At 37.1% G+C, this 15,595-nt stretch overlaps 1 protein-coding gene across 1 annotated transcript; it reads right to left on the minus strand.

Annotated features, from left to right (window-relative positions):
• Positions 1 to 1,471: 1,471 nt before the first annotated feature.
• On the minus strand, positions 1,472 to 8,123 carry LOC107549222 (metalloreductase STEAP4). Its single transcript, XM_016230223.1, has 5 exons — positions 7,797 to 8,123; positions 6,906 to 7,360; positions 4,312 to 4,839; positions 3,323 to 3,487; positions 1,472 to 3,081 (listed from the first exon to the last, which is right to left on the minus strand). Exons 2-5 carry the CDS (start codon positions 7,356 to 7,358, stop codon positions 2,806 to 2,808), a joined length of 1,422 nt encoding a protein of 473 aa, XP_016085709.1. The 5' UTR covers positions 7,359 to 7,360; positions 7,797 to 8,123; the 3' UTR covers positions 1,472 to 2,805.
• Positions 8,124 to 15,595: the final 7,472 nt, after the last annotated feature.

The raw sequence follows: 15,595 nt of genomic DNA on the forward strand, positions 1-15,595 counted from the left end.
CACATGTCTACATTACAATGTGGGGAGATTTGCTTGACGCCGCCCAAATGTTCACGCAAAGAAAGAAGGCGTAACTTTTATTGTCACTGTAGTATTGTTGCAGCTGCCGCCATGTCGTGAAGGTGCTGTGTGTTTCCTTGTGAAAGCGAAACTACTTTGTTTGGCCTTCCAAAAGAGGACGATATCCGCTTCTTCATGCCTGGAGCTGATCCGTGCTGGTCGCTGAGGAAATACATCAACTTTGCGCTGTGGATTGCCGGATCGGCTTTCACCGTGGATGAAGAGGAATCCAGCCCGGGGTCGTCACATGTGGTTGCCGTAAGCCCGCCGGACGCTCCTTCGTCGAATACGCCGGCCGCGCCGTTCTCAAGCCAGCCTGCCTCTGCTTACTCAAGCTGGCCTCCGCTCACTCTAGGCCGCGGATCACTCTAGGCATCCGCTCACTCAAGGCCGCGGTGTGTGACGCTGTTTCGTTGTGAAAGCGAAACTACTTTGTTTGGCCTTCCAAAAGAGGACACGACTAGAAATCAGTGGTTAAGTTGTATTTACAACACTGTTCCAGAACACTTTAACCCAAATATTCAGATGTGTTCAGCGCATTTTATGGAGGACTGTTTCCTGATCCTGTGAGAGTAGACTACAATGCCAACTGAGACACAGACACACCCACATACATTAAAAATATTTTTTACTTATTGTACTAACTTTATATATTTAAATTTGCATGTACTATTATTTATTAATTATAATGTTCAGCTTTGTTTATAACATATATGTATACAGAGAGAGAGAATAGAATATATTAAATCTAACATATACAATGTAAGAAATTGTACTAGCAACCAACAAAACCAATAAAGTATTCCTCAATTTGTCTAAATAGATGCAATCAGACCTTATTTGAAATTTATTTTCAGCATGATTTTGCCTGCCAGTGATGGCTAAGTCCTTCCAAGCATCCATGCATATAAAACATGATTTTTTAAAATTAATGCAAGTGTAAATGTCAGAATGCTGTGCATTTCAGTTTTTATTTTATATACGTAATACAAAAATAAAATCAAAATCAGTGAATATCCAATATTCATTGATAAACACACTCAGAGTTGTGCTGTTTTGCTCAGTATAAGTGAAGTGGTAACACTTTACAATAAGGTTCCATTAGTTAATGTATTAACTAACATGAACAAACAATGAACAATACATTTATTACAGTATTTATTCATCTTTGTTAAGGTTAGTTAATGAAAATACAGTTGTTCATAGTTAGTTCATGTTAATTCACAGTGCATTAACTAATGTTAACAAGCACAACTTTTGATTTGAATAATGCAGTAGTAAATGTTGAAATTAACATTAACTAAGATTAATAAATACTGTAGAAGTATTGTTCATGCTTAGTTCATGTTAACTAAAGTAGTTAACTAATGTTAACTAATGAACCTTATTGTAAAGTGTTACCAATAAAGTTATTAGTTTTCTTCAAAGGTGCGCCCACATATTTTCAATTATATTTGTCACAAAATGAGCCTTGCTATTTTGGTCTAAGCTACACTCTTTGCAGCTTGCAATTCTTCATAAAAGCACTATACAGAAAGGGCCATCCACCGGTGAAGGTGAATGCCGATGTGATTGACAACTCCTTTATACTTCACAAGAGCGAGAAAGATGAGCTTTCCTGCAGACAGGAAAGCCCAGACCCAGAAACAGATCAAGAAGTAAGTTGCTGCTCAGTTTTGGATCGATGATATCTAAAGCGAAAAGCCCACTGGGAGGCTCTTGAGAGGAAACAGCCCAGAGGAAGCAGGTAATAAAAAAGACAAGTGCGTTACACAATACAGAAAAGTGTGCTCTAATAAAAGCCCCACCATTTCTGTATTCCTTTGTATTCTTTAAAGGGTATAGACAAATTCTAACATGAACACAGATGATATGGATTGGTTATGTTGCGATGCGCTATGAATATATGGTCAAAACATATATATATGCATTTGTGAGTATGTCCCAAGTGTAAAGAGGCCTTAAATGCAATTTGTAGGTTATAGAGTAATGTGAGATCATGTGAGATGTAATCACCAATGTAAGTTGGAGGATCAGCTCCAAAGAATTTCCCACGGTTGGTTAACTGTAATTTGAAACTGCCGCTCAGCAGTGTAGTGAGGTGTATTGAGAAGTCAAACTCTCTCTAGCTCTCATCTGGGCTTCCATACACTTGAGCAGATGTGTTCTCAAGTCTCTGTCACGAGTCCAAGTCAAGTCTAAAGTCTATGACTCTGCCAACAAGATCAAATCCAGACAAAACCAAAGCAGAATTGTGCATTGTGCAGTAAATGTGTTTAGTTTCTGAATCAGTGTTTTGAATGAATCAGTAGAGTGACTGCAATGACTTGTTCATAAAGATGATGACTTGTTTTGTGCCTAAATGAAGTAATGTTTTAACAAATTGTACATTTCATGTGACTGGTTACACAGCTATGTCATCACCTACTGGTGTAACACTGTAACCTGTAGAAAAAGTCACTGAAAAATATGGGACAGTCAAAATATAAGTAAGCAAGAAATACTTTTTGTGCCTGATGGACTTCCTCTTGCTTAAACAATGGTGGTATTCTGGAAATATGTCTCCTTTCTTTTAGACCTAAAGATGTGTGTTGTCTCTAATTTTGAGTCCAAGTTGAGTCCCAAGTCAATTGCTCAATTAAGTCTTAGTTCTCTGCACTTTTTCATTGCAACATTTTAAACTCACTTTCAGCAGAAGAGATCAGGGCAAGTCCAACACACAGTTTTCATACAGTTAAACGATTGCTATGCTATGAGTGGATGGTTTGTCTTTGTGTCTCTGCCATTTGCTGATATCTTGCCCTGTCTCTCCCAGCCTTGACGGATACGGGTGACATTGCGGTCCACGCATGGAGTGATCAGGATTAGCTTTAGAATCAGAACCACACAGGGGACCACCAGAGACAACATGTATGCTGGAGGCATCCACCACCTATATGATGCAGGTTTCAGAAATCTGTCCCAGCCATACAGAAATGTGTGAGCAGTACAGAGCAACAGGGTGATGTAGCCCAGTTTGGACTGTAAAAGAAAGGAAGAAAAATTATTTGATCAAACATCATTGTCAATGTGTGAAAAATTCAACATTGAAATTTTAAATACATTCCGGATACATTTGTTCTGATCAATACTGTGTTTTCAGCTCTCAGTCCGGACAAAAAACCCCAACATTGTCCATATTGTATTATGCTTTCTAAACTTAGTAAAATAATCTTCAGTGACACTCAAATGTATGCATTTCCACAGACTGACAATGTAATACCTGTACAAAACAGAACTCCCTCCAGTTTAGGGAGTTGCTCACAGATGGAAGGGATGTAATTCCTAGTAGGACAAACAGCCCAAATCCAAGAATTCCCATGGAATAGTAGGAGTCATAACGCCAGGCCGCCGTGTTGTCAAACTCATAGGTATTATTATCTTTTACCTGAAAAACACCATGAGTTAGTTCCTTAGCTTTATCCTTTAGTCAGTGTACAAGTTTTGTGTTTGTGTCACAATTTTTCATAGCTAATGTAGCCTGTAGTAAACTAGAAGTTGTGAAGTCATCAAACAGCATTTGCAACTCAATATACTTTAGTAATATGACATTTATTATTAGTGAAACAGGATCTTAAACAAGAAAAAATTAGGGCGGGACTTATTTTGATGAACTCGTGAATTTGTTGGATCTTAAAAAGTGGGTGTTCCATATACTTCTTGATGTCAGCCAGGATTGAAATGTAGAGCATTATATTTTTTAGAAATTTAGTGCATTAAGGCGCAGTAAGTGATTTCTGAGAAACACTGTTGATATTTGAAATCACCAAAACAAATGCTCCCCTACCTAAAAGGATTGTAGGCTACCCCTGTCTTGATAGATCTGCCCCCAAATTCACAAACATGCTATGCAACACAGGCACCTCCCCCATTATATGTGGACACGCCCCTTACTGGTGATTGGCTACAAGGTACTTTGGCGCTCGATCCGATCCACATTCAACAGCATTTCTTAGGAATCTCTTACTGCACCTTGAAAATTTATGAAGGTACTATTTTTGTGAAGAAAGAAAGAAAGAAAGCAAGTAAGAAAAAATTAATTTTCACAAGAATACCAATAATACCCTATGTAGGCCTATGACATAAATAGGGAAAGATGTTTGTTTTGATTTCGGGAAAGCTAATTTTGACTTCTTATTGAGTTTAAAGAGCTGTTTGGTAGTAAATGAACTGCCCATATTAGAATAGTATTCTTAAAAGTATTCAACTTACCAGTGATATAGTGTAGACATTTATCCTGTAGCGTACATAATATCTGATAGGTATAACTAAAGTGTAGAGAACATGTAGAAAACCGAAGGCCAGTGCTAACAGACCTAGCTGCTTCCTACACAGCATCCAGCGATCCAACCAATCAGGGAAGCGACGGTATTTAGTGCCGTTATAAAGTTGCAGAAATCCAGCCAATGCACCCGGCAGGTAACAGAGGGACAGCATCACCAGAGAGACGATGGGAAAGGCCTTGTTGGCCAGCGAGATCATAATGCGAAAAGCGATGTCTTTACCATTGGTAACACGCTCATAGATAACATCTCTTGTGAGTGCGTAGAAGAATATGAAAGCTGTTAAACAAATGGCGATGTTGAGAGGAAGTCTCCAGAGAGGGAAGAGTTGCAAGGGTAGATCTTCTAACTCAGCCGCCGCTCGGAGGGAGCCTCTGTCCAGCGCAGTGAAGCCAAGACTTTGAGCAATGTCCACCACTTGCTGTTTTGCATCAGCACAGTCTCCACAGATAAGTACCTAAATAAATGAAGAATAAAAAAAACTGTGTCACAGAAAACAGAAATAATTCACTTAAGATACATTGTTGCATAATATTTTGTGCAGGCCTACATTTTATTATCTAGGCTATCTGCTATTACCAAAAACGTTGATATTAGTTAATGCAAAGGCATTAACATGAAATAACAATGAACATTACTTTTACACCATTTAATGTTGATTTTTGTATTGGTTACTAAAACATTTTTATTAACATTTCAAGTTATAGTATCAATTAATTTAGTTATTAGTTGCGTACATTAATATTAGATAATTTATTGTTAATGAACATGAATTAAGAATAAGTAGTAGCAGACTATATTTAGAAATCAACATTAAAGTCACTACTAGGTGCACTGCTACAGAACTTGGGACTGCAAATCTGACCCGATTGCACAAAAACATTATTGTAGGCTTGTCACAGATAATGGGGAAAGACAGGAAACCAGTTTTGAACATTGATTTTTTTCAATTTCGTAATGGAACATTGCTATGTCATACTCAGAAAATCTTGCATATAGTGCATATTTAATCTATGTTACTGTTAATTACGACAAATTTTAATACATTTTTAGGATTTGCTTAAATTGACATTGATGTATTGTGAATTAACAATTAATTTATAAATTCTAAATAGTTATAAATGTGGTACAAAATGTGCATTGTTAGTTCATGATACCTAATGCATTAAGTAATGTTAACAAAGAGAACCTTATTGTAAAGTGTTACCACAAAAACTACTCATGCAGCAAATTATTTTCAAGTGGTTTGATTGTTTTTGACTTATTCTAACAAGTTGCCATTCTATTGACCTACACAACCTTTTGAAACAAAATGCTTCTTTAATAGTTTCAGACAGCAGTGAAATATCCTCTGGGAATTAAATTTAGTTCACAGCAATGTGCTGTGTGAGCCTGAACAATACAATATGTTGTCACAGTTGGCCTTTGGAAAAAAGAACAAGAAATTATAATCAAAATGAGAAATAATAACAAATAGACTGCTTGGCAGGGTGTGACTATTCATTTTTATTGAGAAGCACACAAACAGGTGTCAAAGAACATACGCACTAACATAGCGATAATAATAGTTTGCCAGAGCTCAGATTCCATCTGGCCAGTTTCTCAACCACCACCTGCTGGTGTAAATATGACTTTTCTACAAAAAGACTCTTTCTACTCTAGTCTATTGCTAAGAGGGAGACTCTTGCCTAATTTCACGAACAATGAACTGCTATAACAGAGCATTATGCCATGGACACAGACATTTATACATGCATTAATGGCTCTTTTGTACTTTGTAGAGAAGCTGTACATTTTTGTTGTATGATATATGTCATCCAGCTGCCTCGCAGTAGAAATGAAGTACAATATGACGTGCAGCGGTATGCCATTTATCATGTCTGATTTGTCTTTTTGTTCATACTATAATGACAAAAGCTCATACAAACACCTTCATTCAAGGCTGTTTTGTGAGAGTGTGTTAAGCTTGATTGGTAACACTTTAGAATAGGAAACACTTATTCATTATTAACTACGACTGTTCCCTCAATAAATTCCTAATTGGTTGCTTATTAATAGTTAGTAAGGTAGTTGTTAGGTTTAGGTATTGGGTGGGATTAGAGATGTAGAATAAGATCATGTAGAATAGGGCATTAATATGTGCTTATTTAGTACTAATAAATGGCTAATATTCTAGTAATATGCATGCTAATAAGCAACTAGGCAAGAGACCCTAAAATAAAGTGTTACCGCTTGATTCATTAAATTTTAAACAATGTTCAAAAGAGCTTCTCTGTGCTTTGTCCCTTGTTGCTTAAACGATTAACAGCAAAATTTGGAGATTGATGCATGGGAATTTCTGTCTTAATAATTTTCTCTCACTAATTTTACAGTTCTTTGATTGCTTCGTCTGAACAAAATGTGTTTATTTTTGTGAATTTGTGGAAGCATGAAAAAATATTAAATTTATTTGCTATTTGTGGTTTTACCCGCCTCTAAGTATATTCTGTCCATCTGAATGAATTGTGTTTATGTGTGTTTTACCTGTCTGTTAGCATCTAGTCCTCCAGACTGCAGTGCCCAGGCAGAGATGGTGTTGAAGGCTTTGACTACCGTCACCCCTGGAACCAGCCTGCTCAGGTATTCTGCATTGGATTCTGGGTACAGACCCCTCTTGAGATTATTGCTAACGTCTACCAGCACCTTTCCCTCAAGATCTGAAGCCAGGGAGCTCAAAAATCTATAGTGCTCCCTCTGCACAGCCACGAATACCACATGTGCATCACAAGCTGCTGCTGCATGAGTCATGACCTTTGACCCCTTAGGCAGCAACAGAGAGTTTTTAGGGGCCCTGGATCCATATACAACACTGTATCCCGACTGGAGCAAACGGAGCCCCAGTGAGCGTCCAAAATCACCTGTTCCAAAGACGCACACTGTCTCCGGTTTATGCATCTTTCCACTGAGATCTGTCATTGCAACCGAGTCTAAATTCATTTCTGAAAAATAAGAGACAACACCATACACCGTAAGGAAAATAAAGTTAAATTAAACCCACAAGTAATGGCTATTACAAAGTGCACTAAAAGAACACCATTCACACTTTTAATTTCAGATTTGGTGCAAGTGCTGTGGCTGTAGATGATTATATTTCTGCTTGAGTGATTTAAATGCTTGTTTTTTTTGGGCCACCACAGGCGATGACGGTGTAATCAAATTTAATTATGGTCTGCACATAGTACATTTGAGTGCACCGTTTAATTTATGGTTTATTTTGCTACTTCAAAAGTACATAGGCTGATATAATGCAAAATACACAGATCATAACCTAAAGGCAAAAAACTAAAACCTAAATAATCCCAAAAAACCTTAAAGAAAAAAATTAGCAAATTATTTTAAATGAAATTTGCTCAGAAGGAATCAAGAAATACTCACCGATAAAGATGCAAGAAATATATTTTCAGGAATTTGTGCACCAGTCTCTGAAAAACCGACAGACCTCTTGTAGAGTCAGATCCTGACTGTTGAAATCACGGTCTAATAGTGTGATTTTATTGCAGAATTTCTGAATCGCCTGTGCCAATAACTATCATCATATCCCCAAAAGCTGATTGGCAATGTGGTGTGATCATCAAAACCAGCTTTTACTCTTCTTCTTTAGTTCCTCTGCAATTTCCCTTTTATCCACTGGCGTTTCTTTGTGGGACTGAGGCTGTTTCTCTCCTGTAGGGGTCTGTTTATAAGCACGTGAGTGTGAGAGGCATTTTTTTATGAGCCTGTGACCTGCCCACAGCTCAGTGGGGGTTTAGATTTGAGAAAAGAGAGAGAGGTTGTTTTGGTAATGGATAAAGTCCAATGTGGAAATTCCAGATCAACTGCAACTCTCTCTCTCTCGCTCACTCTCTCGCTCTCTCTCTCTCTCTCTCTCTCTCTCTCTCTCTCTAAAGACACATAATGTTTGCTTGGATTTACCTCCTGTGTGTTTTGAGGCCAAGGCCTGCCTGAAAGTAAGTTGCGCAACAGCGGAATAACTGCAACGGTCTGGCCAAGTATCTCAACGCTTCAGAAACACTTTGTTTTCCTGAATCAGCACTGTTCTGCTATAAATCAAAAAGGAAAAATAATTTGTCTGTTGTTTGTAAATTCATCCAGAAGACTTTCCATAAACAGAGTGAGCTTTTTTCTTCATACGCTTCATAAAAAACCCCACTTGTGTGACATTTACTACTCCCAGAATCTTTAAAGATACATTGAATACAGTTATCACAGCATGCATGATCTGCTGCACACCTCCACCCATCTGCGAAACCCACAGATGTGTCATCTAACAGCAACAAGCACATGGAGATTATTTATGATGACGTTAATAGATCAGCAGGCCTCTCATATGTATCCACATTAAGACTACCTTACCAAGGTTAAGACTTAAGGGGCACAGTCACAGCATGACTCCAGTCCTGCATGATCAGTAATACATCACATACTGTAGCTCCTCATTACTCCTGTTCTGCTGGCTGAGAGCTGAGAGACTTCTTTGTCATTTATAATTATAACTGCATGTTCCTACCTGCAGTCTGGGCCACCCTCAACTTGCCTCTCCTGAATTGGAGTGTGTGTTATGCTACGCAAGCATGAGAAATGGAATCCAGATAATTGTTTTCTAAAGGATGTTTTGAATGAAACGTTGACCCAGATCTAAATAAGCACACATGGTACAGGTATGCATGGGATTGGTGTCTTAAAATGTCACAGATGTACATATATTTATGTATGGATGATACGGAACGTTTGTGGTTTTAAAGGAAAATTCCACATTCAGTACAAGTTAAGTGCAATCTAAAATGGTAGTGGAATAATGCTGATAACCACTATTTATTTTCTCTAAAAAAATTTAAAAATTATTTTCTCTTTAAAAAAAAAAAATTAAAAAGGCACTTACAGTAAAAGTAAATGAGGCTAGTCTATTTAAAGTCTAGTTAAAATACCTATGGTTTAAAAGTACTATATATTCATGTGGGGAAAATAACTTCTCTACTTTTCTGTATGAAGTCATATGCAATTTTACTACCTTTTAGGAACACCCAGAACCCAAAAATGATTGTAAATTTAAAAGGAATGATTTGCAACTCTTACCTTACAGGTTTTAATAGAAGAATTAAGGTGAGTGCTTTTCATTTAGGTTCACATTTCTGCTGTTAAGTCTTCCAGAAATCGGCCCCTATTTACTTCCATTGATGGCTTTTTTTAATTATGTATTTTTGTGGTAATTGACATTGTGCCTCAAATGCTTTTGACTGAACATAATTTGTACAGAATATTCTTTTAAAAGTGGACTGTTGCTCAGTGTTGACATTTTGAGTGTTGCATTACACTCTGATTAATTAGCATGTGTCAGTGTGTTTCTGTGATGCTGGACTGTGATACAAATTTTTTTTTAATTTAATTATTTTTTTGTGAGCTGTATACAGTCATGGTTGCATTCATTAGTGAGGGCATGAGTGGTGAGAATCATTCAGAAAACCTGTCTGAAAAGAAAGCATCTGAAATTCACTGTTAGCTGTTACAAACTCTAAATTGGAACATGGTCTGTCTACAGTATTTGAACTCAAACATAATTAAATACAGTGTTCGCCTCCTAGCTCTCCCAGCCATGAACAGATCTTCTCATTTGCATCTGGTATCATAAGGAAATGAGACCAGAGTAACTCACAGGAAAGAATGGGCAATTATGATATTTGGATGACGTTGGCCAAAAATGTCAGTAATTTCCGAGATGTCAACAGGAAATGCGGAGGCACAGCAATGATAGTTACCGCAGACGACGAAAGAAATGTTTGTTATGATGCTTGGTAAACCAAGGACAGATATGGAAGGCTAATGGTTTTATGCAGAAATTACAGGGTAGATTCTCCACAGAAAAATTGCAGGAGTTTTTCAAGGAGAATTCTGCGTACATGTGAGCGCAAGGGCAAGACAATTTTCATTGCGACCAGAAGTCATTTCAGTATTTATATAAAGTATATACTGTATGTGTACTGAATCCCCTAAGGTACAAATACCTGGGGTTATAATTCATGTTTTTTTTTCTCTCTCGATCGTTTCAACTGATCCACCCTAATGACCTCTTGCATTTTTCAAAACATTTTTCTTTTTAAAAAACACATTTTGAAAGGTTTTGTTTTCCCTGAACAAAAATAGAGATGCTCTCTTTCTCTCTCTCTCTGTCAGACAAACACAGATGTATTTGGCATTCACAAGCTGGAATATTTAAGGTCATGTCCCTCTCCCCCAAACCTCTTCAGCACATCATGACCCGGAATGTTTCCCGCTCTGCCTCCTGTGTTGAAATCTGGGGTTTATTTGGTTCATTAAGTTCAGAATGTGACATCATCCTAATGCATTTTAGTCCAATATTGCTAAACAGTGTGTGACGGCAGTATTGCATATGAAGAGTAATCACACGGATGATATTTACTCACTGTGGGATTGACACTGACGTGATGGGACGAATTTACATAAGAAGAATGAGAAGAAACATGGTGGTGTGTTATTCTCTGACAGCTTGATGAACATGGGAGTTCATTTGCACATATTGTCATGTTTTTGAAGGAGGTATCGGGAGAATACAGCGTTTATTGTGTGAAGTGTTTACTGACTGTTATCTTCTTACATAATTGATGTGAAGAGCTGGAATTGCTTCCTCTGTTCTGATACAGTTTTTGACTCACAGATACAGACATCAGAACACAACAGATTTTGGTCAGAATATGTTCTTCCTGGCTTCTGTCGCTGAGCAATTCCACCTCATGAATCCCCCCATTTGTTTTGTATGAGCAGAGAATGTTTGTGAGAACACAGATGACATCTGCCTAGTAAAATCTGAAGCACACCAATTTTGGCTTTATCAGGGAGGATTTTGAACTGTGTACTATGAATTCCAAGAACTGGAAGGGGGGGTTCATTCTTTTTAGGAAATGTGTTTTTGGAGCTGTGTAAAAAGTCAGCTTAGGTTCAGAATTTATTGTGTTAATTTCTGCCTTTAAGTAGTCAGACACTCACAAAGTTTGCTCATGTATATATTCTCTGGTGGAAGAAAGAGATAAAACCACAAGGAAGGAAGAGAGCATGGAAAGAAAAAAATATTGAAAGAAATCTCACTTGCATCTCCTAGACAACAACGAAAGAGCAAATGGAGACTTTGCCTTGTGAAGAGATCTCAACAATGACACAAACTATTATTAAATGTGTGTGTCTGTGTGTTGTGAATGTATTTGTCTGCATATGTGCTTTACACCCCCCCACCAAAAAAAAAGACACTGCTTATTAGGCCTATTTTTGATCCTGATCAGTAATGGTAATGGCAGTTGGAAATGAACAGGTTTTACATTTTAAACATAATAAGACATACAAGTATGTGAAATATGAATGTTAAAGAAACTGCTACTAACTATCAGTCATCAGTGGTTCTCAAAGTTGTGTGGCGCGACCCCTAGAGATCTGTAGAGGTATTGCAAGTGGAGCGCGGGAGAATTCCCTAATACAGTAGTTCTCACATCTTGTGCACTACCTCACATTTCAATTTGCAGCATTTAAACAAAAGAGAAGCAATGACGTTTGTGAGCAGTGTCCTCCCTCTTCTCCTTATATGGTAAAGTTCACTGCACTGCACTTGAGTAAACAATAACATTCTCGTGTGTGCAATTAATATGGCAGGTTTTAATGGTGGAAGGGGAGATTTTCAGGGAATAACAACTTAAATTCCGTTCTTTTGCTCACACAGAACTGTTGTATGACTTTAGAAGACTTGGAATATAGTGTCGTAGAATTATTTCTGTGATCCTTTTTTGTAGTTTTGGAGCTCGGAAGTTCAGAAATTCCCATATCATAGGTGCTCCACAACAAAACCTTAAAATTTTCCAGTGAACTAGCCCTTTTTAACCACTTTTTATTTATGCATTTATTAATTTTTTATATTTTAATAGCCATTGTCTATAACTGAAATGTTTTATTAAATGTATATTAAAAATTACAGAAAATAACAACAATGTAGACATACTTGGCAGTAAGTTAATTCGCTTGTGATAGGCCTATTCTTTTTGAAAAAAGTGTGTTCATAACCAGTGCTTTTCCAATACTATTCTCCAATTATCATGCTCACCAGTAAACCTTGAGTCGAACTGGATTGAATGAAAGGGAAGCGAAGGCATGTCAGGTGTACAAAGAATATTCATGTTTACAAGATATCACAGATGTGGGCAAGAGAAACATCTGACTGTTCCTGCTGGGACTAAATGTGTAGTGTGTGTGTTGTTTATGCATATGTATATGGCTGAGGAAAGAAACAATAGAACAATGTATGAGACAGACAATAGCAGACAAGAATGAGGGTGGTGGAATCCAGCCAATATGGAGCAATGCCATTATTAAATACAGCAGCCTACACTCATAGACACCTAAAATACGTTCCCAGCTCACACTATTAAATAAACACTAAAGTACAAACTTATTCTAAATTTACTCCGGCAATAAAAATGTTTCATACGGTTGTGGGTGGAATTTGGCAACAAGCAATATGACAAAACCCAATGGAAGGCAAGCGAGAGAGAAAAGAATGGAGGAAAGGAAGAGAGTATGATTATCACATCATTGGCTGTATTTTATTGTTTTCTTTTATTGTGTAATTGATGAAATAGGACAGAGATTTCAGATTTTTGTCTCGGATAAGGGATGCACTACAACAGCGGAAGTAGAAGTTTCAACCACATTGATTAATTTGGGTGAAGCAGGTTAAATTATCCATGGCAAATCCATTTAATGAGCAAATAGGTAGAATGAAAGAGGAATTATTCAAAACCCGGTTAATTCAATTACTCAGCTTTCTCCACTAAATGCTACTGATCTAATTCCTCTCCATTAGTGTAATTATTTGCCTCTTTTTACATCCCCCTCTCTCTCTCTCACTCACTCACTGTCTCTATGTGTATCACTCTTTCTTTCTCTCCACACAAGGTTAATTGCACACTTCAAGTGTTTTAACCCAGTGACCCCTCCCTGTGACCTTGTTGGGATTGACCTTTGCAGAAATCTGGCAGCTTAATTGTTCATGCAAATATTGCTGCGTGCTTTAGATTCTGTAGATCTGTCAACTGATTGTACATTTACTTTATATATATATATATATTAAAAAAAAACACATTATAGGAATGTGAACAGGTTTATTTTAGCATGGCTGTTAGCAATTAATAAGGAGCAGAAATAAATATAGCTTCCTTCAAGGACAAGACCTGAGTGCATGTCAATTTTACATTTTCCCATCAAAATGGTTGCATAGTGTCACGGACAAGGTGTGTGGAGGCCGGCAGGATGACAAGGACGATAAGGATAATTTAATGTAGAGACAACAAGGCAGATTCGGGTAGATGAGACACACTTTCGGGGTAACATTCACAATAACCAACAATACTAGAATACAAGAGACAGGAACTTATAGGGCAGATAACGAGGGGCAGACAGGTGAGCACACTGAGGATAATTAACTAATGATTGAACAGGCTAAACCAACAAAAGGGGAAGAAACCACAATAAACAGTCCACAGGGACAATGTTTTGAAGACACTTCTGTATTATTTATTCCATATGCTGCTGAGGTATGTATTCTTGGATTATGGACATTCAGAAGAGAGCTATGGCTTTACTGGCCATTATATATTACATTTATGTTTGTTTTTGTACAAACTAAATCACAGAATTTCATACAAAATTACCAAATCGTAAAATAGTTACTTTTTCTAATGAGATCCGATTGTTATAATTACTACAGACTAGCCCTAAGAAAGGCATTTTTAGAAAAGATGTATTCTGTATACAATTATTAAAAATATTTTTTCTTCTTGCTTTCTTTCTTTCTTTCTTGCTTTTTTTTTTCCAACTAAAATGTCATCTCCATATGTCCACACAGGGAGATTTTGGCAGATTTAGCTAATTTCTAGAGACTCTTTTGTCCCCAAAGTATATACTGCCAAGTAAACCCACACATTCACTTTTCTAACCATCCCAGAAACCTTTTTGCACTTCTGTTTATATTATTTAGTCTGTTAATTGAGCTGTTTTTCCTAAACTGGGATCATAAAATGGTCCCCATGTCTGTGGTTTCAGGTTTTACTTCTGAACAGCAGTTCAGTGTTTTTAGGTGAGCTCCCTTTATGCAATCTGTTCTGCTTGACATTCACAGACCGTTCTCTTCTGTGCTTTGATTGGTCAATTCTACCGTGCCTATCTTCAAGGATGTCTTGTTATGCTTATCGAATACATCACACATAATTAGATTATTATGTCATGCACAAATGTTAACATTAATGCCAGGCGGACATGAACCTCTCACGGTCCGCACACACATAAGGCTGCTTTCATGGTGGATCAACCACTTCCTGCTGTGCTTCTCAGTATAAGATTATGGATGGCCAGCTGTTAACTTTTAGACTTAGACTTATCTCCTTAGACTTAGACTTATCTGAAGAATATGTGTCGTTTGTTATTGCTTTAGTTTATTGACTTAATTTCTGTGGAAAACTGAACGAATATTGAATATGTAATTTTGTTATTGACTAAATGGTAATGAAATGTTGTTGCTTGGAAAAGTACATCTTTTTGAAAGCTCTGATAGCCCTGTGTTCTCTAAAGAGAAAAGATGATGCTCTTTTCTGTGTGTGTGCAGCATTTCAGAAATCCTTGAGAATGTGTTGGACTTATTGTTGAAAACATTTGTGACCATTTCTGTCACATTAAGCACATTCTGTGCAAACATTTGCTTTTTATTTTCTGTTACTGCAGAACTAAATCCATTTGTTTTTACTTGACGACTTATTTATTGGGCAATGTTAAATAATAAAAGCCTGATAACCAAACTATTGTTTGTTACAAACTAAATATCTACTGTAGACATCAGTTTTTATATCCACACTATAAATTATTGTCCCAGTGCCTCTGTGATTATTTGAATGTTTGTAACACAGAAGTAATGATACTTTGCCATTAAAGACGGCAACGCGATGTTCCGATGTGATCATACTTGCCAAAAGTTTGATAGACATGGCTGAATCATTGTGTCAGTGATTGAATTGAGTTTACGCTATTTTTTTTTTTTACAATTATTCATGCAGCTCTACTCAGTTATAACAATTGGTTATTTGAGGTACTGTTGCCTTTCTGTCAGCTCAAACCAGTCTGCCCATTTC

The sequence above is a fragment of the Sinocyclocheilus grahami genome, unplaced genomic scaffold (assembly GCF_001515645.1).
Source record: "Sinocyclocheilus grahami isolate Dianchi unplaced genomic scaffold, SAMN03320097.WGS_v1.1 scaffold366.1, whole genome shotgun sequence".
NCBI lineage: Eukaryota > Metazoa > Chordata > Actinopteri > Cypriniformes > Cyprinidae > Sinocyclocheilus > Sinocyclocheilus grahami.